General features: G+C 39.1%; 1 protein-coding gene across 2 annotated transcripts in view; it reads right to left on the bottom strand.

The window, feature by feature from the left end:
• LOC150088337 (ras-related protein Rab-22A-like) overlaps nucleotides 1–26,316 on the bottom strand; it is a 122,677-nt gene that overhangs the window by 53,216 nt on the left and 43,145 nt on the right. For both annotated transcript variants that reach the window (XM_090370726.1, XM_090370727.1), the window contains one exon: nucleotides 5,670–5,739. In XM_090370726.1, coding sequence (XP_090226852.1) covers nucleotides 5,670–5,739 — 70 coding nt within the window. The remainder of the gene's footprint in view (nucleotides 1–5,669; nucleotides 5,740–26,316) is intronic.

The raw sequence follows: 26,316 nt of genomic DNA, 5'->3' as shown, positions 1-26,316 counted from the left end.
TTCTAAGACCAGGACTTGTTTTTTCTGTGATACAAATTCTTCTTGAAACAACAAATTGTCATTTCAGATCAGTACACTCCTTACATCGGTTGCAAAGAAAAGAATCGCCAGATGAGCAAGGTGTATCTACTAAACCAGCCTTAGAATACAATTATTTACTGGAACAAGCAGCAGCCTGGAGAGCAAAGTTCTGGGGATTTCAAGAACTGTTGGGAGTCACCATGGATTAAGTAAAACATAAGTTGTGTGAGGGCAACTAAGAGTAAGAACAGGTGCATGTATAATTTGCATGTACACCCAATGCTAGGAGTATAGTAAACAAATTTTTTAAATTGGAATTTCTGGTCAAGACATAAAAGGCAGATATTGTTAGGATATCAGAGACGTGGTATTGCACATAAGGAATGCAGAATTTGAATTTGGGGAGTACAATTTGTACAGAAAGGATAGCAGGATATGAAAGGGTTATGCTGTTAGTTAAGAAACACGAAATCTATGGAAGTGCATCCAGTTGACATAGATGGACAGTGCAATGTTGAGTCAGTTTGGTGTGGTATAAGCACTGAGAAATCAAAAATGAGAGTAGGAGTGTGTTACAGGCCTAATGATTTTGATGAGTACAACAAAAAACTGTACAGAGAAATAGTCAATAAATCAGAATGTCTTATAATGGGTCATTTTAGCTTCCCAGATATTGACTGGAAATTTTGGGTTGGTCACTCGCACACTAGCAAGACTTTTGTGGATTTATTGGATGATTGTTTTTTACAGAAGCATGTTTGAGAGACAACCAGAGGGAGTAATACTCTTCATGTGATTATCAGCAGAGATTATTCATGCATTAACAATCTGCAAATAAAGGAACCACTAGATGGCAGTGATCACAGTGCACTGATGTGGAATTCACTTAAAGGTGTAATTCCCCATCAGGGGTAAAGGAAAGGGTTTTTGATTTTGCAAAGGTGACTGTAGTGGTCTCAAACAGTTTTTAAATTCTGTACAGTGGGATCAACTGATGATCATAATAAGAGCAAATACTAAATGGGAAGCATTCAAGAAATTAATCTTGAAAGCTAGCTACAAAGCTTTTCATATCAACTAAGAAATACTGTTTACGTTTCAGGACTAAATGGATGTCAGATGAACTAATGAGACTCGTGGAAGAGAAGAAAACTGCATGGGATGTGTATAAATTATCAGGCGACACAGAAGACTATGGTAGATATAAGCTAGTCTGTAATCAACTCACAAAGAACATTAAGCAAGTGAATGTAGATTATGAGTAATCTTTGGCAGAGGATGCAAAGACCTTTTTACTTATGTAAATTCTGGAAGGAAGGGAATGAATGAGATTGGTCTACTTGATATTGATGGTTCGACCTTTGATCATCTTGCTCAGGTAGCTGACAATGAATATTTTGCATCTACATTCACACAGCATGAATTCTGTGGGGAAGGTTTTTTTTTTTTGTTAGTTGTTGGCACATCGGCTTCTGTGGCTATAATGCACCTCCCAAAGTTTTTGCATTTTACCCTGATCCAAGCCTGAGGTGGGATTCAAACCCGTGACCTTTAGGTTGCCAGGCAGGCACTTTACCCACCTTGCTAGCCCGGTCGGCCTGTGGGAAAGTAAAGGCCAGAAGTTTATCAGACTGATAGGGAGCTAAATGATTTTTTAATAACCGAGAGAAAATTGGAGCAGAAATTGTTGAAGTTAACCAAAACAAAAGCAGCTGGGGTGGGTAAGATCTATCCAGTTCTATTAAAGGAGGTGGCAAAGGAAGTAAACAAACCCTTAGCCATAATTATGAGAGCATACTTGGACTCAGGGAGGTCTCCACAGACTGGAGATGTGCAAATGTATCCCCGATTTATGAAGGGAGATCAAAGGATAACACGATAATTAAAAACCTATTTGTGTAACTTTTATTCCGGTGAAAATAATGGAGTCACTGGTTAAAGAAGAATTGCAGGATCATCTAGACAAGACTGCAGTTATAGTTTAGCTGCAGCATGGGTTTTTTAAAGGTAAGTCTTGTCTAATCAATTTGATTGGTTACTTACTATGATCTGGTCACAAACGAAGTGGATGCAAAAAATAATTTTGATTTCATATACTTGAATTTCAGGAAAGCTTTTGATACTGTTGCACATGGATGACTACTGTACAAATTGGAGCACTGTGGCATTACAAGCAAGTTGCTGCTATGGGTAAAGGGATGGTTGAGTGGGAGAAAACAGAGAGTGGTAATCAATGGACACTGCTCTTTGTGGACTAATGTTATTAGTGGAGTTGTCCAGGGTTCAGTGTTGAGCCCACTGTTGATGTCTACATTTAACAATGATACAAAAGGTTGGCAGGGTTGTTAATGAAAGTATGATAAGGCAACAGAATCTAGAAAAGTTGAGCAGATGGGCTGAAAGGTGGCAACCTGAAGTTTAGCATTGAAAAATGCAAAATACTGCATATGGGTAGCAGTAACCCCAGAGTAACATACCAACTGTGTGGTACTACACTCAGGGTAGTGGAGAATGAAAGAGACCTGGGGTAAAAGTGCAGTCAGATATGAATGAAGTTTCCTGACAGTGCAGACAGGCTGCCAGATCAGTTCATTGGGTCTTGTCAATTATATACAGGAAATTTCCCAGCAGGGATAAGGAGATGCTTATTTCTTTATATACAGCAATGGTCAGGCCACACCTTGAGCACTGGCCTCATTTTAGGAAGGTTGTAGAGCTGTGGGAACAAGTACAGAATTAAAAAGGCAACAGCGCAAGAGAAAGTAATGTGTGTGCTGTGGCTGCGGAATATCAAATCTTGAGTGGCTATATTGCGACGTTTTCCAAGTGAAAGGTTAAGGCTTAATTTCTAAAACTATATATGCAGATAAAGTTTTGGAAATTAAGGAAGTATCTTTATCCAAAGTCCTACAAAATCTTTGTGGAATGTTGGTCCATCACTGAAAATGTCATTTTCAATGATCGACCAACATTCCACTTGTATGGTGAAAAGTTAACAGACAATTGATGCAATAACAGTACAGCAGTTCATGAACATGAGCATGATAGTCCCAAGGTATGGTATGCACTGTTCTTCAACCATGTGATTTAATGATTTTTCTTCCAGGAAAATGCTGTGCAATCCTTAAATAACCTAGGTATGCTTGAATAATATGCAGTACCTCAGCTGGAAGATATGCAGCCATGTGGGGCACCACCATCTGGTGCTGGCATGCATGCAATTTCCTCAATAAAAATTCTCAAATGATGGCTGCCCTGGATGGTCCCATTCCACAGCCTCTTTGTTCAATGGATATCACACCTACAGCTTCCTTTGCATGGAGGCTATGTAAAAGATAAGATGTAGGCAAAAAAAGTTAATGTCAGAGAATTAAAAGACCAGACTAAACAAGGTGGTAGATGACTTTCATCAACCGGTGAAATACCACCACTTTGCTTATTGGAGGCTTGAAGTGGTGAAACCCATGTTTAGTCTCTAGAGCAAAGTTTCCGGCATCCCCCTTCCCCCCATACTTCCCTTCAACCCATGCACGGTACTAAGTACTATAGGTTTTGATACCTTTCGTGTTTGGGGTTTTCATAAAAAAAAAAGCAGTGATTTTTATTTCTCAAAAGATTAGCATTAGTGTTAATAAAGACACATGAAAGCAAGCTTATATAGAATCAGCCATAAAAAAAAAAACCTTCTCATTTCACCCGTCCACTCACTCTAAATGTTTGTCTAGTTTGCCTTAAATCTATTTCAAGGCAGACTATCAACTTCTACGACAGATGGAAGTTTGTTCTTTCAATCAACCACCCACTGGTTAAAGGCAAACTTCCGTACATCTATCCTACAACTGTCTTCCCTCAATTTGAATTTATGCCTTCTCAGGTGATTATTCTGGGCAAGGGGAAGAATCCCATCAGCATTGAGCATGCTCAAACCATTCAAGGCTTTATGCACCTCAATCAGATCACCTCTCAGGTGCCCAGTCTCCAGACACTGTAATTTGCAAAACTTAAGCCTTTCTTCTTAACAGCAACCCTTTGTTCCATTCACTAATCTTGTTGCCCTTCTCTGTACTCGTTCCAACAGCTCTACATCCTTCTTAAAATGAAGCCTCCAGACCTGTATACAGTACTCAAGGTGTGGCCTGACCATTGCCTTATATAAGGGGATAATCACCTCCTTATCCCTGCTAGAAAAATTCCTGTATATCATTGACAAGACACCATGAGCTACTCTTGCAGACTGTCTACACTGCTCAGAAAACTTCATATCTGCCTGCACAATTACTCCCAGGTTCCTTTTCACTCTCTGCTACTGTCAGTGTACTACCACACAGGTGATACATTATTCTGGGGTTACTGCTTCCCACACGCAGTACTTTACGTTTGTCAATGTTAAACTTCAGTTGTCACCTCTCAGCCTACAAGCTCAACTTTTCTAGATCCTGTTGCAGCAGTGTACTGTCATTAGTGTCATTAACAACTGCAAGGAAGTCTTACCTTCCCCCTTCCCATCCCAAAACGATATAAATGACCAAGTTTGGCAATTTTGGGTAAAGAGCAAGCCCGCCTCCCAAACTTTCGTCTTTATATCCAACAAACAGGTAAACCAAACAAAAAATACCATTTACAAAAATAATATACTATAGGCGAGCCACTTGCTTGGGCAATTGAAAAATGATGTTTGTTTGTTGTTGTTGTTGCTTAATATACAGGTAGCTCTCAACTTTACAAGTTAATTCGTTCCTAGCGTGCGCTCGTAAAGCAAAAACTCGTAAAGCGGGAATTTATTTCCCATAGACAATGTAAAAAATAAGGGTTACATTATCAACAATGAATTTGGAAAATTAAATGCACTAGGCATAATCCTTATGGGTTTTGATAATTAACTATATAATATCGGTGTAAATACACCATAGTTAACCCATAAATAGTTAACCCATAAATGTGGTTGCCTTCACAACAAGATAGCTACTATTGAATTACTTCAAATAAATAACGCTTCTAGTAGAGAAGGCTACTGTTATTTATTTTCAACGTACCACCACCCAGACGATCGTTTCGAAGCTTTTTGGCTTCGTCATCAGTGGGCGGGTAGGTAATACAACAAGCCATCTCAGTTGCGAAGTTATATCCACATTATGAGAGATGCCAGAAGGGTGTGGTGGTAATGAATTTGGAAAATTAAATGCACTAGGCATAATCCTTATGGGTTTTGATAATTAACTATATAATATCGGTGTAAATACACCATAGTTAAACCATAAATTTGAGCTACGATTGTAGTGTAGAAGGCATCGTTTTAATTGTATCTCATAATGTGGTTGCCTTCACAACAAGATAGCTACTATTGAATTACTTCAAATAAATAACGCTTCTCTAGTAGAGACTACTAGAGAAGTACAGGCTCTCAAACAGGTATTTTTATGATAGCCTAATTGAGCTTTTAATGGTTTAAATAGTTTAATTAAATTAACTGCCAAGTACATATTTGCTTTTTACTGGGTGACAGGCAAAAAATTTCCCTTTAGCCAAAGAAGTGACTGTAATAAATTGCCCCCCCATCATGCACACACAGGAAGTTTACTTATGAAAGGAAAATGATATTAACATGATACGTATTTTTATCAATACTAATATATTATTAATTTAATTACCATTGATCGAAATCTTTCCTGACCAGCAGTATCCCATATTTGTAACTTTACACGGGTACCATTTAAATTTCTGCAAAAAACAAACAAAGTTTTCAAAGCTGTGTAGAAATTCTTATCTATTAATTGTTATAAACTATTAAATTCAAAGTTTAATTTCACATAAAGGAAGCGACCACTTTTAATTAATTATAGTGGACACTATAATTAACTGAAAGTGGTTGACTCAAGAAACAAAATTCACACGCACAGACTTAGCATTAGCAATAATAGAGGCATATGGATTAAGGTATACAACATCAGCAAAAAAAAAAAAAAAAAAAACTTCCCATTCCCTCCAAAAGCCTGTCCAGTTCTTCCATGAATTTATTTAAACTATTAACTTCCACAATGACAGATGTAAGTTTGTTTCAACCACCTGCTGGCTAAAGGCACATCTATTCTACAACTGCCTTTCCTCAATTTGTATTTATGTCCTGTCAGGTGTGTAATCTGAGCAAGAGGAAGAATCTGATCAGCACTGAGCTTGCTCAAACCACTCAAGGTCTTATACACTTCAATCAGATAACCTCAGAGGAGCCTAGCCTTCAGATGCTGCAAATTGCAGAACTTAAGCCTTTCTTGGTAAGGCAACCCTTTGTTCCCCTCACCAATCTCATTGCCCTTCTCCATGCTCGTTCCAGCAGTTCTACATCCTTTCTAAAATGAGGCCTCCAGTCTGTATGCAGTAATCAAGTCCTGACAATTGCATTATACAAAGGGATAATCACCTCCTTATCACTGCTGACCAATTTGATTGGATACTATGATGTAGTCACAAAAGAACTGGATGCAAGGAATAACTTTGATATTATATATTTGGATCTTAGAAAGGCTTTTGATACTGTTGCGCATGGAAGACTGCTGCACAAATTGGAGCAGTGTGGCATTGGAGGCAAATTGCTGCTATGGATAAAGGGATGGTTGAGTGGCAGAAGACAAAGAGTGGTAATCAATGGGCACTGCTCAACATGGACTAATGTTATTAGTGGAGTTCCTCAGGTTTCAGTGTTGGGTTCATTGTTGTTTTCTGTATTTATAAATGATATTGATGATGGTAAAGCTTAATGTCCAAGTTTGCAGACGATACAAAGGTTGGCAGGGTTGTTAAGGACACTACTGATGCTATGCTGCTGCAACAGGATCTGGAAAGGTTGAGCAGATGGGCTGAGAGGTGGCAAATAAAGTTTAACATTGACAAATGTAAAGTACTACATATGGGAAACAGTAACCCCAGATCAACGTATCAACTCTGTGGTACTACGCTGACAGTGGTAGAGAATGAAAAGGACCTGGGGGTAATTGTGCAGGCAGATATGAAGTTCTCTGAGCAGTGCAGACGAGCTGCAAGAGTAGCTCATGGTGTCTTGTCAGTGATATACAGGAATTTTTCTAGCAGGGATAGGGATGTAATTATTCCATTGTATAAGGCATTGGTCAGGCCACACCTTGAGTACTGTATATATTGACATATATATATACAGTACTCAATATAGATTGACAGTAGCCACTGGCAGAGGTGAAAGAGATTCTTGCACTGCTTCTATTAGAATGAGCAGAAGCCTGAAAAACAAGATGCATGGTATTTCAGAGACTGCTGGGAGCCATTGCGGTACAAATAAACACATGGGTTGTGTTAGGGTAGCTAAGAATAGAAACAGGTGCAGGTATACTTGCGTGTACACCAATGATAGGAGTTTAGTAAATAAATTTGATGAATTTGAGGTATTGCTCAAAACATCAAAGGCAGATATTGTTGGGATATCAGAGACGTGGTGTCACACAGATATAAGGGATGCAGAACTGCAATTTGGGGAGTACAACGTCTACAGAAAGGATAGACAGGATAGGAAGGGGGGAGGGGTTATGCTATTAGTTAAGAAACACATAAAAACCAAGGAAGTGAAGCCAGTCGACATCGCTGGACAGTGCAGTGCTGAGTCAGTTTGGTGTGACATAAGCATTGGGAGATCAAAATTGAGAGTAGGAGTGTGCTATAGGCCTAATGACTCTGATGAGTATAATAAGGAACTGTACAGGGAAATAGAGTGGGCCAGTAAATCAGAGAGTCTTATAATGGGAGATTTTAATTTCCCGGATATTGACTGGAATTTGGGGGCTGGTTACTCACACACTAGCAGGGCTTTTGTGGATTTACTGGATGATTGTTTTCTACATCAGCATGTTCAGGAGGCAAATAGAGGGAGTAATACTCTTGATTTGATTATCAGCAGTGATTCTTCATGCATTAAGAATCTGCAGATAAATGAACCACTAAGTGGCAGTGATCACAGTGTGCTGAAGTGGGATTTACTGAAAGAGGTAACTACCATTAGGGGTAAAGGGAAGGGTTATTGCTTCCGTAAAGGCGACTACGATGGACTGAGACAGTATTTCAATTCTATACAGTGGGACCAACTGATGATGCTACCAACAGCAAATTCAAAATGGGAAGCATTCAAAGAACGTATCTTGGAAGCTACTAGGCTTTACATACCAACTAAGAAATATTGTTCAAGGTTTAGGCCAAAATGGATGTCAGATGAACTAATGAGGCATATGGCAGAGAAGAAAAATGCATGGGATACTTACAAATTAACACATGACACAGAAGCCTATGATAGATACAAGTTGATATGCAACCAAGTTACAAAGGAGGTTAGGCAGGCGAAGGCAGATTATGAGAAATCCTTGGCAAGGGATGCAAAGAAAAACAGCAAAGAGTTCTTTACTTATGTAAACTCTAGAAGGAAGGGGATGAATCAGATTGGTCCACTTGATATTGATGGGTCAACTGTTGATGATCCTGCTCAGGTAGCTAACAAACTAAATGAATATTTTGCATCGACATTCACACATGAGGAGTTATTCAGCAAGGGGAATGCCAGAGGTGTATTCAACTCTAGCAGTAAGCTACAGAATCTTGAAATAACTGGGAGTAAAGTGGAGGAGAAACTGTTGAAGATAAACACAAGAAAGGCACCCGGGGTGGATGGGATCTATCCAGTTATATTAAAGGAGGCAGCAAAGGAAGTAAGCAAACCCTTAGCCATAATTATGAGAGCTTCCTTGGACTCAGGGGAGGTACCCATAGACTGGAAATGTGCAAATGTGACCCCAATTCACAAAGGAGGATCAAAGGCTGACACAAGTAACTATAGACCTGTGAGCTTAACTTCTGTTCCAGGAAAATTAATGGAGGCACTGGTTAAAGAAGCACTGCAGGATCATTTAGACAAGACTTCAGTTATAGCTCAGACACAGCATGGTTTTGTTAAGGGGAAGTCTTGCCTGACCAACTTGATTGGATACTATGATGCAGTCACAAAAGAACTGGATGCAGGGAATAACTTTGATATTATATACTTGGATCTTAGAAAGGCTTTTGATACTGTTGCACATGGAAGACTGCTACACAAATTGGAGCAGTGTGACATTGGAGGCAAATTGCTGCTATGGATAAAGGGGTGGTTGAGTGGGAGAAGACAGAGAGTGGTAATCAATGGACACTGCTCATTGTGGACTAATGTTATTAGTGGAGTCCCTCAGGGCTCAGTGTTGGGTCCATTGTTGTTTTCTGTATTTATAAATGATATTGATGATGGTATATCAAGCTTAATGTCCAAGTTTGCAGATGATACAAAGGTTGGCAGGGTTGTCAAGGACACTACTGACACTATGCTGCTGCAACAGGATCTGGAAAGGTTGAGCAGATGGGCTGAGAGGTGGCAAATGAAGTTTAACATTGACAAATGTAAAGTACTACACATGGGAAACAGCAACCCCAGAGCAACGTATCAACTCTGTGGTACTACACTGACAGTGGTAGAGAATGAAAGGGACTTGGGGGTGATTGTGCAGGCAGATATGAAGTTCTCTGAGCAGTGCAGACGGGCTGCAAGAGTAGCTCATGGAGTATTGTCAATGATATACAGGAATTTTTCCAGTAGGGATAAGGAGGTGATTATTCCATTGTACAAGGCAATGGTCAGGCCACACCTAGAGTACTGTACACAGGTCTGGAGGCCTCATTTCAAGAAGGATGTAGAGCTGCTGGAACGAGTACAGAGAAGGGCAACAAGATTAGTGAATGGAACAAAAGGGTGCTCTTACGAAGAAAGGCTTAAGTTTTGCAAATTACAGTGTCTGGAGACTAGGCACCAGCGAGGTGATCTGATAGAGGTGTATAAAGCCTTGAATGGTTAAGCATGCTCAATGCTGATGGGATTCTTCCTCTAGCTCAGAAAAATCACCTGAGAGGGCATAAATTCAAATTGAGGAAAGACAGATGTAGGATAGACGTGCGGAAATTTGCCTTTAGCCAGCGGGTGGTTGGTTGGTGGAACAGACTGCCATCCCTTGTGGTGGAGGTTGATAGCCTAAATAAGTTTAAGGCTCAGCTGGACAGGTATTTTGAACGAACAGAGGGGTGAAGTGGAAGTCGGTTTTTTTTTTTTTTTTTTTTTTTTGGCTGATGCTGCATAAGCTTGCTTTCTTGCATCAAATGCCTCTACTAATGCTAATGCTATACAGGTCTGGAGGCCTCATTTCAAGAAGGATGTAGAGCTGCTGGAACAAAGGGTTGCTCTTACGAAGAAAGGCTTAAGTTTTGCAAATTACAGAGTCTGGAGACTAGGCATTGGCGAGGTGATCTGATAGAGGTGTATAAGGCTTTGAATGGCTTGAGCATGCTCAATGCCGACGGGATTCTTCCTCTTGCTCAGAATAATCACCTGAGAGGGCATAAATTCAAATTGAGGAAGGACGGATGTCGGATAGATGTGCGGAAATTTGCCTTTAGCCAGCGGGCAGTTGGTTTGTGGAATAGACTTCCATCACTTGTTGTTGAAGTTGATAGCCTAAACAAATTTAAGGCTCAGCTGGACAGGTATTTCGAAAGAACGGAGGGGTGAAATGGGAGTAGTGGTTGTGTTTTTTTTTTGGCTGATGCTGAATAAGCTTGCTTTCTTGCATCATATGCCTCTACTAATGCTAATGCTAATGCTAGCAAAATTCCTGTACATTATTGACAAGACTCCATGAGCTGCACTGCTCAGGAACCTTCATATCTGACTGCAGAATTACCCCAGGTCTATTTCATTCTTTACTTCCCTGTGTTGTACAACAGCACAGTTGGTACACTTCTCTGGGGTTACTGTTACTAATATGCAGTATTTTGCATTTGAGTCACTCAGAAGCCAAACTGATCAACTGCACTTTCTGTAATTTTTTCAATTTTAGTACTACAGCACATGATTAGTGCTTAACTTTTCAGAAACCAAACGATAATTCTATTTATCACCAAGAAATGGCAGAACCATGTATGGCTTCTGAATAACAGTTGATATATTTCAGAAGCCATTTCGATTAATTCCAGCTTGGTGTCAACAGGTGTACATGATCACGGTTATTGTGATGTGTTAAACAAGAAACATTAATTATAAAAGTACAGTGTTTTATAAAAGAAACAAAATTTATGGGTGTAAAATAAAGATGGCTAGTAATTATTATTGTGACATGCAGAGTAATGAATTAGATAGTGATCTTCCAATACTCAGAAACCTCAATTCAAGGAAACATTTTCGTATTTATCGGATTAATCATCAGTTTCAAACAAGGAATATATTGCCCATAACTGCTACCAAAACAAATCGTTCAAATACTGGTCAGAAATGGAGGCAGAATCCTGACAAATGGGCTTGAAATGTTCAGAACTGTAAAAGATTACAAGGTATGTAGTACAAAAACAGGAATAGATCTTTAATGGCTGCAAAAGAATTAAGATAAACCATGTCAGTGTGCTCGGAAATATAAATCAAAATATCACTTCTGATCAAAAAGAACAGGCCATGAGATCATTTTACAACTTGGAGAGTCAAGTTAAACAAAATATTTTTATATGGGATTCTATTAGGATTTCAACAATAAAAAGACACCATCCCAAAGATAACACCAGAAAGCCAAGGAGCTGAAGGATCGCGTGGTTCCCAAGAAATTTCATCATACTTAAGGGATTATCAGCCAACTGGCTCAATATGCAATGGATTAAATTAGAGAAGTCGAAACCACAAATTATACAATTCAAATGCAAGTTTAACAAAGATGTAGAGTTTGATTCAATAAATATTATAAAATCCAAAGCAGGTAGACCATCAATACTGAAAAACATAGATCAGCTCTTGTTATATCCTTCAGGTAGATCTGTAACAAAATAAAAAAGTCATGATGGATCTATTGAAATACATTCCTCCCATTAAACATAACTATTACAAAAATTTAAAGACAAATCAAGGTGATGGTACATTGGATGCATCTGACATTGAAGATAAACTTAATTAAGTATATAAAAACTTATGATAAAATTCATAAAAAAATAATAATGTACTCAGATTCGTCCACTGGGCAAAATAGAAATATTAAAATTGTTCTAAGTTTATTAAAACTGATTCAAAGTACAGAGATAAAAGCCAAATAAACTGAAATGAAATTTTTGGTAAGTGGACATAATTATTTGTCTAATGATTCAGATTTCACATTTATTGAATCACATGCAAAGAAAAATAAAAACATTTTTTCTCCCACTGATTGGTACAAAATCATCAGAACATTTAAGAAGAAAAACCGTTTGATGTGGTTGAGAAGACTCATCAGGACTTTCTTCCCAAAAAACCATTAGAAGATTCCATCACTAACAGAGAAAACAATTACGGGATTATCAGTCAACTGGCTCAATACGCAATGGATTAAATTAGAGCAGTCAAAACCACAAGTTATTAGCATTAGCAGAGACATACAATGCAAGAAAGCAAGCATATGCAGCATCAGACAAAAAAAAAAAGAAAAAAAAAAGAAAGAAACCTCTCCCATTTCATCCATCCATTCGTTCCAAATGCCTGTCCAGCTCAGCCTTAAATTTATTTAGGCTATCAACTTCCACAACAAAAGATGGAAGTCTGTTCCACCAATCAACCAAACACTGGCTAAAGACAAATTTCTGCACATCTATTCTACAACTGTCTTTCCTCAATTTGAATCTATGTTCCCCTCAGGTTCTTAATCTGAGCAAGAAAAAGAATCCCATCAGCATTCTTGCTCAACCCACTCAAGGCCTTATACACCTTAATCAGATCACCTTGCAGGTGCCTACTCTCCGTGTGCTGCAATTTGCAGAACTTAAGCCTTTCTTGGTAAGAGCACCTCTTTGTTCCCTTCACCAACCTTGTTGCCCATCTTTGTACTTGTTCTAGCAACTATACATACTTCCTAAAATGAGGCCTCCAGTCCTGTACAGGTACTATAGGTGTGGCCTGACCATTGCTTTGTACAACGGGATAATCACCTCCCTGTCCTGCCGTGGCAGCCTGTCTGCACTGCTCAGCAAACTTCATATTTCACTGCACAATTACCCCCAGGTCTTTTTCACTTTCCACTTCCCTGAGTGTAGTACCACACAGTTTGTACGTTTCTCTTGGGTTATTGCTACCCACATACAGTACTTTCCATTTGTCAATGTTAAACATTAGTTGCCGCTTCTCAGCCCATTTGTCCAACTTATCTAGATCTAGCTGGAGTAGCATACCATCTTTACTGTTGTTAACATACCGTCTTTACTGTTGTTAACAACCCTGACAACCTTTGTATCATCTGCAAACTTGGAACATTAATCCTGATATAACTTTATTAATATCACTGATGAATATACAAAACAACAATGGGACCAGCACCGAACCCTGGGGAACTCCACTGTCCGTTGATTACCATTCTGTCATCTCCCACTCAAACATCCCTTTATCCATTGTAGCAACTTACCCTTAATGCCATATCTCTACAATTTGTACAGCAATCTTCCATGTGCAACAGTATCAAAAGCTTTCCTGAAATCCAGGTATATGATATCAAAATTATTTTTGACATTCAGTTCCTTTGTGACCACGTCATAATATCCAATCAAGTCAGACAAGACTTCCCTAAACCCATGCCGTGTCTTAACTATTACTGCAGTCTTGTCTAGATGATCCTGCAATGCTTCTTTAACCAGTGACCCCATTATTTTCCCCAGAACACAAGTTAAACTAACAATACTTGTGTCACCTTTTGAAACCTCTCTGTGAATTGGTGATACATTTACACACCTCCAGTCCATGGGGACCTCCCCCGAGTCCAAGGAAGCTCTCATAATTATGGCTAATGGTTTGCTTACTTCCATTGCTGCTTCCTTCAATATAACTGGATAGATCCCGTCCATCCCAGGTGCCTTCCTTATGTTTAACTTCAACAATTCCTCCTTCACTTTGCTCTCAGTTATTACAAAATTACTTAGCTCCATGTTAGAGTTTGATAAACTTCTGGCATTCCCCCCATTCAATAACTCCTCATGTGTGAATGTAGATGCAAAAAACTCATTCAGTTTATCAGCTACCTGAGCATGATCATCAGTAGTCAACCCATCTATGTTAAGTGGTCCAATCTGATTCATTCCTTTCCTTCTAGAGTTTACATAAGTGCTGTTTTTCTTTGCATCCTTTGCCAAAGATTTCTCATATGCCTGCTTTGTGACTTGATTACAGACAAGCTTATATCTGCCATAGGCTTCTGTGTCACCAGATAATTTATATGCATCCCATACATTTTCTTCTCTGCCACGAGACTCATTAATTCATCTCAACCTTGAACAGTATTTCTTAGTTGGAATGAAAAGCCTAGTAGCCTCCAAGATTAAGTCCTTGAAGGCTTCCCATTTAGAATTCAACTTTGGTAACATCGACAGTTGATCCCACTGTACAGAATTTAAAAACTGTCTGAGACCCCTGTAGTCACATTTACGAAAGCAAAAGCCCTTCCCTTTAGCCTTGATGGTAGTTACATCTTTAAATAATTCCCACATCAGTATATTGTGGTGATCACTATCACCCAGTGGTTTTTTTATCTGCAAATTCTTAATGCACGAATAATCACTGCTGATAATCAGATCAACAGTATTAGTCCCTCTGGTTGCCTCTCGAACATGCTGCTGTAGAAAATAGCCATCATATAAATCCAAAAAAAGTCTTGCTGGTGTGCAAGTGACCAACCCACAAGTTCCAGTCAATATCTGGAAAGTTAAAATCCCTCATTATAATCATCAGAATCATTAGGCCTAAAATACATGCCTACCCTCATTTTTCCTTTCCCAAAGCTTATGTCACACCAAACAGACTCGACATTGCATTGTCCACCAACATCAATTGGATGCACTTCTTTAGATTTTGTGTGTTTCTTAACTAACAGCATAACCCCTCCTCTCTTCCTGTCCTGTACACATTGTACTCCCCAAATTCCAATTCTGCACTGATTATATCTGCGTGGCACCACATCTCTGATATACCAACAATATCTGCCTTTGATGTCTTGACTAGCACTTCAAGCTCATCAAATTTATTAACTATACTACTAGCATTGATGTACATGTACATTGATGTACATATTAGTGGAGTCCTTCAGGGCTCAGTGTTGGGTCCATTATTGTTTTCTGTATTCATAAATGATATTGATGATGGTATATCAAGCTTAATGTCGAAGTTTGCAGACGATACAAAGTTAGGCAGGGTTGTCAAGGACACTACTGACACTATGCTGCTGCAACAGGATCTGGAAAGATTGAGCAGATGGGCTGATAGGTGGCAAATGAAGTTTAACATTTACAAATGTAAAGTACTACACATGGGAAACAGCAACCCCAGAGCAACGTATCAACTCTGGTACTACACTGACAGTGGTAGAGAATGAAAGGGACCTGGGGGTGGTTGTGCAGGCAGATATGAAGTTCTCTGAGCAGTGCAGACGGGCTGCAAGAGTAGCTCATGGTGTATTGTCAATGATATATAGGAATTTTTCTAGCAGGGATAAGGAGGTGATTATTCCCTTGCATAAGGCAATGGTCAGGCCACACCTAGAGGTGTGGCCTGACCATTGCCTTATACAAGGGTATACAGGTCTGGAGGCCTCATTTCAAGAAGGATGTAGAGCTGCTGGAACGAGTACAGAGAAGGGCAACAAGATTAGTGAATGGAACAAAGGGGTGCTCTTACAAAGAAAGGCTTAAGTTTTGCAAATTACAGTATCTGGAGACTAGGCACCAGCGAGGTGATCTGATAGAGGTGTATAAAGCCTTGAATGGTTTGAGCATGCTCAATGCTGATGGGATTCGTGCTCTCGCTCAGAATAATCACCTGAGAGGACATAAATTCAAATTGAGGAAAGACAGATGTAGGATAGATGTGTGGAAATTTGCCTTTAGCCAGCGGGTGGTTGGTTGGTGGAACAGACTTCCATCCCTTGTCGTGGAAGTTGATAGCCTAAATAAGTTTAAGGCTCAGCTGGACAGGTATTTTGAACGAATAGAGGGGTGAAGTGGAAGTGGTTTTTTTTTTTTTTTTTTTGGCTGATGCTGCATAAGCTTGCTTTCTTGCATCAAATGCCTCTACTAATGCTAATGCAAGTATACACGAACCTGTTTCTACTCTTAATTACCCTAAACACAGACCATGCATTTATTTGTTCCACTATGATTCCCAGCAGTCTTGGAAATCCCCATTGCCTTGCTTTCCAGGGTGCTGCTGAATTGCATTTCAATAGAAGCAGTGCAAGAATCACTTTCAACTCTACCAGCGGCTACTATTAATATATTAGTCCGTGTATCCCCCAAGCTAGCAGTTTTCCAACTCACCTAACTCTGACTTGATAGCATCAGCAAATATTCTTGCACTAATTCAAATCTTGCAATTCAAATACAATTCAAATGCAAGTGTTTAACAAAGATATATCGTTTGATTCAATAAATATTATAAAATTCCAAGCAGGTAGACCATCAATACTGAAAAACATAGCCACACTTGTTATATTCTTCTGGTAGATCTGTAACAAAAGAAAAAAAGACACTACGGACCTATTGAAATACATTCTTCCCATTAAACATAACTATTTCAAAAATTTAAAGACAAATCGAGGTGATGGTACGTTGGATGCATCTGACATTGAAGGTATTATTTATGTTGATAATAATAATATAATATAATATAATAAATACAATAATAATAAAACAGATCCTATATATATTTTCTGTTGAAAGTTCTGTAATAAATAATGTTATAATGACTTGTGATATTTATTTATTCTGAATTACATATTTTCAGTTCCTAATCGATTAACTCCATAAGTTTATGGAAAATTTGTAAAAACATGAACAAATTTTTTTGATATATTTATTTTTACATATTTTATATCTTGTAATATAAAACCTAGATCTTAAATAATACACTATGTAATATTTGTTAGTGCATATATTTCAAGCTAAATTTAAAAAAACAAAACAAAACAATATTTATAACTTCATCAATTTTCTTTACTTTTTATTTCATGGAGTTGATCAGTTTAGCTTTTGAGTGGCTCATTTCTCAAATTGAACTTCAGTTGCCACATTTCTGCCCAACTTTTCTAGATCCCGTTGCAGTAGCATACTGTCATAAACAACCCTGCCAACCTTTTGTATCACCTGCAAACTTGGATATTAAGCCTGATATACCAGATCAGACAGGAGTGCCCCTTAACAAATCCATGCTGACACTGCAGTATAACAGCATTCCTGTGCAGATGATCCTGCATTACTTCTAGAACCAATGACTCCATTATTTTCTCTGAAAGAAGCCAAGCTAAAAGCTCATGTTTCCTTCTGATCCCCCTGTGAATTGGTGATACATTTGCACATCTCCATTCCATAGAGGTAAGCAAACCTTACAGCTAAAGGTTTGCTTACCTCTTTTAATATTACTGGCTTCAACAATTTCTCCTCCACTTTCCTTTCAGCTTATCACAAAATCATTCAACTGCCTACTAGAATGTGACTTACTTATAGCATCCCCATCCTTAGAAAATTCCTCATATTCACTTGATGCACTGCCTTAGATTTTGTGCACTTCTTTCTGTACATATTGTACTTGCCATATTCAAATTCTGAATCCCTTATATCTGAATGACACCATGTCTCTGATATCCCCACTTTGTCTGCATCTGATGATTTGATCAGTACTTCAAATTCATAAAATTTATTTACTATGCTTTTAGCATTAGTGTGCGTTAGAGGTCTGCACGGGCCCAGGTTCGGTTCAGGTAAAAATAATCATAATGAATTGTTATTTCCAAACATTTCAGACTTTTTCCTACATATATTTTTTTATGTATTTAAATTCTTAAAGTTTTTTTTTTAGAAAAAATGTGTATTAATTGTCCATTGACACTTTTAATTGACTAATAAGGTGCACTTCCCCAATGTCTCCAAAATTCACAGAAATTTGTACTCTTTCGTGGAAATGACCCAATCTGTATTTTTGATCAGTAAAGTAGCCTTTACCCTTAAGCTGACATTAAGTTCCAATTTATGTTACATCATATGAGTCATTATGTTCCCCGGCAATGGGTTCAGTTTTAGTTGTATGTGTACAGTATACAGTATTTATTAAAAGTGTGATACCGTTAATCCCTAGTTCCACTACATCCGAGAGTTTGGGTTGATCTACTTTCAATTCGCGATGCACGGAGTGTATCGATATCAGGCAACAACTCGGCGTTCTTGTGGGCCTATATGAGAGCTTGAAGGACAGGGTGGATGCCCTCGAAGAAACTAAATTGAGGGGCCCATCAAGCTCTCAGCTGCCCACATCAACGCCAGAGCTTGCACTTGGGCATCGCGTGACACAGAGACAACCCCCAAGGCAGAATGCGCTGGTCCCGAAGGAACTAGTAGTTGTTGGTGACTCTATTGTCAGGGAAACGGGGAACATGCTTTGTAAAAAAGATAGGTGGAACAGGACCAGGGTATGTCTGCCAGGGGCAAAGGTTGATGACGTTGTAGAACGAATATCATCTTTTAAGGGCACAAAAGGTGATATAGTTGTACACGTTGGCACTAATAATATTAAGAGTAGGAGACCGGCAGAATTACTTAACAAGTACAGGTCACTGTTGAACAAAAGCCGAGAATTAGGGTTGAATTTGAAATTGTCTGCAATTCTGCCCAGACACGATAGGAGGGAGTATATGATGAGAGCCTTGTCGATCAATTCGGCCCTGGAAAGATTGTGCAAGGCTCAAGGGGTAGAATTTTTTTCAGCCTGGACTGTACTTGTTAACAGGAGAGATTGCTTCTACAGGGATGGGATACACTTAAATAGAAAGGGTGCAAGAATATTTGCTGATGCTATCGAGGCAGTGTTAGGTGGGTTGGAAAACTGCTAGCTTGGGGGGAGACAAAGACCAATAGATTGACAGTAGCCACTGGCAGAGGTGAAAGAGATTCTTGCACTGCTTCTATTAGAATGAGCAGAAGCCTGAAAAACAAGATGCATGGTATTTCAGAGACTGCTGGGAGCCATTGCGGTACAAGTAAACACATGGGTTGTGTTAGGGTAGCTAAGAATAGAAACAGGTGCAGGTATACTTGTGTGTACACCAATTTTAGGAGTTTAGTAAATAAATTTGATGAATTTGAGGTATTGCTCAAAACATCGAAGGCAGATATTGTTGGGATATCAGAGACGTGGTGTCACACAGATATAAGGGGTGCAGAACTACAATTTGGAGAGTACAACGTCTACAGAAAGGATAGACTGGATAGGAAGGGGGGAAGGGTTATGCTATTAGTTAAGAAACACATAAAAACCAAGGAAGTGAAGCCAGTCGACATCGCTGGACAGTGCAGTGTTGAGTCAGTTTGGTGTGACATAAACATTGGGAGATCAAAATTGAGAGTAGGAGTGTGCTATAGGACTAATGACTCTGATGAGTATAATAAGGAACTGTACAGGGAAATAGAGTGGGCCAGTAAATCAGAGAGTCTTATAATGGGAGATTTTAATTTCCCAGATATTGACTGGAATTTGGGGACTGGTTACTCACACACTAGCAGGGCTTTTGTGGATTTATTGGATGATTGTTTTCTACATCAGCATGTTCGTGAGACAACTAGAGGGAGTAATACTCTTGATTTGATTATCAGCAGTGATTCTTCATGCATTAAGAATCTGCAGATAAATGAACCACTAGGTGGCAGTGATCACAGTGTGCTGAAGTGGGATTTACTCAAAGAGGTAACTACCATTAGGGGTAAAGGGAAGGGTTATTGCTTCCGTAAAGGCGACTACGATGGACTGAGACAGTATTTAAATTCTATACAGTGGGACCAACTGATGATGTTACCAACAGCAAATTCAAAATGGGAAGCATTCAAAGAACTTATCTTGGAAGCTACTAGGGCTTTACATACCAACTAAGAAATATTGTTCAAGGTTTAGGCCAAAATGGATGTCAGATGAACTAATGAGGCATATGGCAGAGAAGAAAAATGTATGGGATACTTACAAATTAACACATGACACAGAAGCCTATGATAGATACAAGTTGATATGCAACCAAGTTACAAAGGAGGTTAGGCAGGCGAAGGCAGATTACGAGAAATCCTTGGCAAGGGATGCAAAGAAAAACAGCAAAGAGTTCTTTACTTATGTAAACTCTAGAAGGAAGGGGATGAATCAGATTGGTCCACTTGATATTGATGGGTCAACTGTTGATGATCCTGCTCAGGTAGCTAACAAACTAAATGAATATTTTGCATCGACATTCACACATGAGGAGTTATTCAGCAAGGGGAATGCCAGAGGTGTATTCAACTCTAGCAGTAAGCTACAGAATCTTGAAATAACTGGGAGTAAAGTGGAGGAGAAACTGTTGAAGATAAACACAAGAAAGGCACCCGGGGTGGATGGGATCTATCCAGTTATATTAAAGGAGGCAGCAAAGGAAGTAAGCAACCCCTTAGCCATAATTATGAGAGCTTCCTTGGACTCAGGGGAGGTACCCATAGACTGGAAATGTGCAAATGTGACCCCAATTCACAAAGGAGGATCAAAGGCTGACACAAGTAATTATAGACCTGTGAGCTTAATTTCTGTTCCAGGAAAATTAATGGAGGCACTGGTTAAAGAAGCACTGCAGGATCACTTAGACAAGACTTCAGTTATAGCTCAGACACAGCATGGTTTTGTTAACGGGAAGTCTTGCCTGACCAACTTGATTGGATACTATGATGCAGTCACAAGAGAACTGGATGCAGGGAATAACTTTGATATTATATACTTGGATCTTAGAAAGGCTTTTGATACTGTTGCACATGGAAGACTGCTACACAAATTGGAGCAGTGTGACATTGGAGGCAAATTGCTGCTATGGATAAAGGGGTGGTTGAGGGGGAGAAGACAGAGAGTGGTAATCAATGGACACTGCTCATCGTGGACTGATGTTATTAGTGGAGTCCCTCAGGGCTCAGTGTTGGGTCCATTATTGTTTTCTGTATTTATAAATGATATTGATGATGGTATATCGGGCTTAATGTCCAAGTTTGCAGACGATACAAAGGTTGGCAGGGTTGTCAAGGACACTACTGACACTATGCTGCTGCAACAGGATCTGGAAAGGTTGAGCAGATGGGCTGAGAGGTGGCAAATGAAGTTTAACATTGACAAATGTAAAGTACTACACATGGGAAACAGCAACCCCAGAGCAACGTATCAACTCTGTGGTACTACACTGACAGTGGTAGAGAATGAAAGGGACTTGGGGGTGGTTGTGCAGGCAGACATGAAGTTCTCTGAGCAGTGCAGACGGGCTGCAAGAGTAGCTCATGGAGTATTGTCAATGATATACAGGAATTTTTCCAGCAGCGATAAGGAGGTGATTATTCCATTGTATAAGGCGATGGTCAGGCCACACCTAGAGTACTGTATACAGGTCTGGAGGCCTCATTTCAAGAAGGATGTAGAGCTGCTGGAACGAGTACAGAGAAGGGCAACAAGATTAGTGAATGGAACAAAGGGGTGCTCTTACGAAGAAAGGCTTAAGTTTTGCAAATTACAGTGTCTGGAGACTAGGCACCAGCGAGGTGATCTGATAGAGGTGTATAAAGCCTTGAATGGTTTAAGCATGCTCAATGCTGATGGGATTCTTCCTCTAGCTCAGAAAAATCACCCGAGAGGACATAAATTCAAATTGAGGAAAGACAGATGAAGGATAGACGTGCGGAAATTTGCCTTTAGCCAGCGGGTGGTTGGTTGGTGGAACAGACTTCCATCCCTTGTGGTGGAGGTTGATAGCCTAAATAAGTTTAAAGCTCAGCTGGACAGGTATTTTGAACGAACAGAGGGGTGAAGTGGAAGTGGGTTTTTTTTTTTTTTTTTTTTTTGGCTGATGCTGCATAAGCTTGCTTTCTTGCATCAAATGCCTCTACTAATGCTAATTCTAAGAACATTCACTTGTAACATTTTCTAACCACTTCTTTGCTATATTCAATACTGACCAATAATTCAGAAATACAGGTAAGGGGAATGCTTACACATCATTCATACAGTGAGAATTGCCAGTGAGAGAAGTGACAGTCAGTTCTAATTTTTTAATTTAAGTAGAGGTGGATATCGATATTAGTTTTGGAATTATAATAAATATGATAATTTGAAAATTTATTACATTTTCTTTTTTATATAATTAATATTGATAATTATTATTGTTAATAATTATTAATATTGAATTTTGAATCAGACTATTTTTTTTATTATTATGAAAATTCAAAGTAATGCTAGCAATTTTATTTATATAAAAAGTTTCAACTGGGGTGGGATAAAAATCAATTCTGGGGGAAATGAATTTGAAAAACAAATTTGGGCATGGGTCGGGTCATCTAGACTTTGGGCCAGGCCGAGTAAAAAATAAAAAATTTTGGCCCGTGTAGACCTCTAGTTAGTATGAACCAGAGCTGTAATGCTCAATACCTTCTACGTTCATATCAATATAATTATAATAAACAATCATATATATCAATAAATAAATATCATATCAATAATAAATATTATTATTTTACAAAAGTAAACCTCTAGTGTACGTACAAGTATACCTGCAGCTGTTTATACTTTAATAGTCCTAACACAACTGATTTATTTGTTTGTTCCAGAATAATCCCCAACAGATTGCTTTCTAGGCTACTGCATGATCTAGAAAAATTCTTCTAGATCATGACAAATAATCTATTTGTCTGCATATCCTTTCAGGCTAACAATTTTCCAGCCCAACTAACACTGTCTCAATAGCATCAGCAAATATTCTTGTACCTCTTCTATTGCCAGAGGTGAGTTAGATGATTTTGTAATAACTGAGAGGAAAGTGGAGGAGAAATTGCTGAAGATAAATATAAAAAAGTTACCCGGGGTGGACGGGACTATCCAGTTATATTAAAGTAGGCAGCAAAGGAAGTAAGCAAACCCATAGCCATAATTATGAGAGCTTCTTTGGACTCAGGGGAGGTACCCATGGACTGGAGATGTGCAAATGTGACCCCAGTTCACAAAGGAGGATTCAAAGGGTGACACAAGTAATTACAGACCTGTTAGTTTAACTTCTGTTCCAGGGAAATTAATGGAGGCACTGGTTAAAGAAACACTGCATGATCATCTAGACAAGACTTCAGTTATAGCTCGGACACAGCATGGTTTTGTTAAGGGAAAGTGTTGCCTGACTAATTTGATTGGATACTATGATGTGGTCACAAAGGAACTAGATGCAGGGAATAACTTTGATATCATATATTTGCATCTTAGAAAGGCTTTTGATTCTGTTGCACATGGAAGACTGCTGCACAAATTGGAGCAGTGTGGCATTGGAGGCAAATTTCTGCTATGGGAAAAGGGATGGTTGAGTGGGAGAAGACAGAGAGTGGTGATCAATGGACACTGCTCTTCGTGGACTTATGTTATTAGAGGAGTCACTCAGGGTTCAGTGTTGGGTCCATTGTTTTCTGTATTTATAAATGATATTGATGATGGTATATCAAGCTTAATGTCCAAGTTTGCAGATGATACGAAGGTTGGCAGGGTTGTTAAGGACAACAATGACGGTATGCTGCTGCAACAGGATCTAGAAAAGTTGAGCAGATGGGCTGAGAGATGGCAAATTAAGTTTAACATTGATAAATGTAAAGTACTACATATGGGAAGCAGTAACCCCAGAGTGACATATCAACTCTGTGGTACTACACTGACAGTGGCAGAGAATAAAAAGGACATGGGGGTAATTGTGCAGGCAGATATGAAGTTTTCTGAGCAGTGCAGACGGTCTGCAATAGTAGCTCAGTGTCTTGTCAATGATATACAGGAATTTTTCTGGCAGAGATAAGGAGGTGATTATCCCCTTGTATAAGGCAATGGTCAGGCCACACCTTGAGTACTGTATACAGGTCTGGAGGCCTCATTTTAAGAAGAATGTAGAGCTGTTGGAACAAGTACAGAGAAGGGCAACAAGATTAGTGAATGGAACAAGGGGTTGCTCTTATGAAGAAAGGTTCAAATTTTGCAAATTACAGTGTCTAGAGACTAGGCACCTGCGAGGTGATCTGATTGAGGTGTATAAAGCCTTGAATGGTTTGAGCAAGCTCAATGCTGACGGGATTCTTCCTCTTGCTCAGAATAATCACCTGAGAGGGTATAAATTTAAATTGAGAATGTTTGTTTTGTTTGTTATTTGGTTTTTAGGAGCATTAGCAACTAAGGCCATATTGCTCCGGGAAATGCGGTGGTCATTCCCTGACCTTTCCTCATCCTCCATATTTGGTGGTGATGGGCTCGAACCCCGGTCTAATCAAGAAGCGTGTGCTACGCACTGCTGCTCCTTCCCACTTGGCTACGGAGGCGCCTTAAATTGAGGAAAGACAGATGTGCGGAAGCTTGCCTTTAGCCAGCGAGTAGTTGGTTGGTTTAACAGACTTCTATCCTTTGTTGTGGAAGTTGATAGCCTAAATAAATTTAAGGCTGGGCTGGACAGATATTTGAAATGAACGGAGGGGGGTGAAATTGGAGCATTTTTTTTTTTTTTTTTTGACTGATGCTGCATAAGCTTGTTTTCTTGCATCATATGCCTCTACTAATACTTTAAGTGTATCTCATCCATGTATTTGAAACATGTGTCCTGCTAACAAGCACAGACCATCTAAGGAATCCATCAACTGCTAACTCAAAAATTATCTCAAAAGTGACCATCTGATTAATGATCACAAACATGGATTACTCCAGTGTCAAACAGCTAATGATATATTGGCTTATGTTACTCAGTTTTGAAAAAATACAATGAAAAATTCTGTTTAACCCATTCAGATGCACATGATATTTCTAGGGATTTTCACCATGATTGGCATAAAGATCTAAACAAGCTCCTATTTTATGGATTTCTGACGGTTTTTTGGGCATTCGGGTATCTACTTTTCTCTCTGACTGTTCAATACAAGTATTTCTGCCACACTTTTCCTCTTGTGTATTAATTCTTCCACTGACTATAAGCCCTATCAATTGTTTGGCTGATGATAGCTCACTATGTTCCACCTACAAATTTGAGAACTGTTCTCTTGCATAAACAGCTTTAACTTCTTCCACCAGGTCCTTAAATACTGATACTCAGGTAATTCTTCTGGTACCCAGTAAATAGTCCTTGAGGGCATCACAAATATTCTTTCAGACATACCAAGCTGTGCTTGGCACCTGGGAGTCTAAAATGCTCATGGAGCTGATATTTGAGTGACCCTCTGCTTGAACCTCAACAATGGTGGGACTGTTAGTAATCATCAGTATAATCCCCATGTGCAGTCCTGAAATACGGCACCTAGCACACTGTGGGTGACTACCCAGGCATGAACAAACGTAAGCAGGAGTCAAGTGTGATGCCCACACCACACACAGAGGAATGCCACCCCTCTTTGTTACCAGGCAATCACCAGTTAGTAGATGACTCTCATCAACCAGTGCAATACCACCACTTTGCCTATTGGAGGTTTGAAGTGGCGGAACTCATGTTTAGTCTACACAGCAAAGCTCCGGTAAACCCTTCTCCATCTCTTCCATCATGCAGTATGATTGATGTCTTTTGAGGTTATGACTGACATCATGGTAAGATCCAATCTCTCTTACATTGAGGTTACAGCTCTAAAACAGTGTTTGCAGGCCAGCCGCTGGTTGGTCTTGCCAAAGCTATTGGCTGCAACCTTTGCCCATCTCTGTTCCCACCACTGTCAAAACAAGATGGTTCTATTGCCAGTTAATAATAGAAATAGTAAAGCTGACTTGCTAGCTTCCTATTTTTTCTCTAACTGGTGTATTAATGATCTTGGTAAATCACCTCCCACCATTTCAGTATGCTTAATTCACTGCCTCCTGTGGTCTTCCATCAAAAGGATGTCAGAAGGATTTTGATGAATCTTGATGCTAAGAAAGCTCCAGCTTCTGATGAAATTTCTCCACTTATTCTCAAAACCTGTGGTCCTGAACTTACTCCTGTTCTATGTCGCCTTCTTTCACTTTCTTATTCCAAAGGTGTTTTTCCTTCTGCTTGGAAATTTTCTAATATCCAGCCAGTTTCTAAAAAGGTGACAAATCCCTCTCATCCAATTATCATCGCATTGCAATTACTTCTACTCTTTCTAAAGTAATGGAAAAATCAATTAACCACAGACTCTTAAACTATCTAGAAACCTTCCATCTGATCAACGATTGCC

The sequence above is a fragment of the Mastigoproctus giganteus genome, chromosome 3 (assembly GCF_048544385.1).
Source record: "Mastigoproctus giganteus isolate SK-2022 chromosome 3, ASM4854438v1, whole genome shotgun sequence".
In the NCBI taxonomy this organism is placed as follows: Eukaryota; Metazoa; Arthropoda; class Arachnida; order Uropygi; family Thelyphonidae; genus Mastigoproctus; species Mastigoproctus giganteus.
Note: the sequence above shows the minus strand (reverse complement) of the source record. Positions and strands in the feature narration are given on the sequence as shown.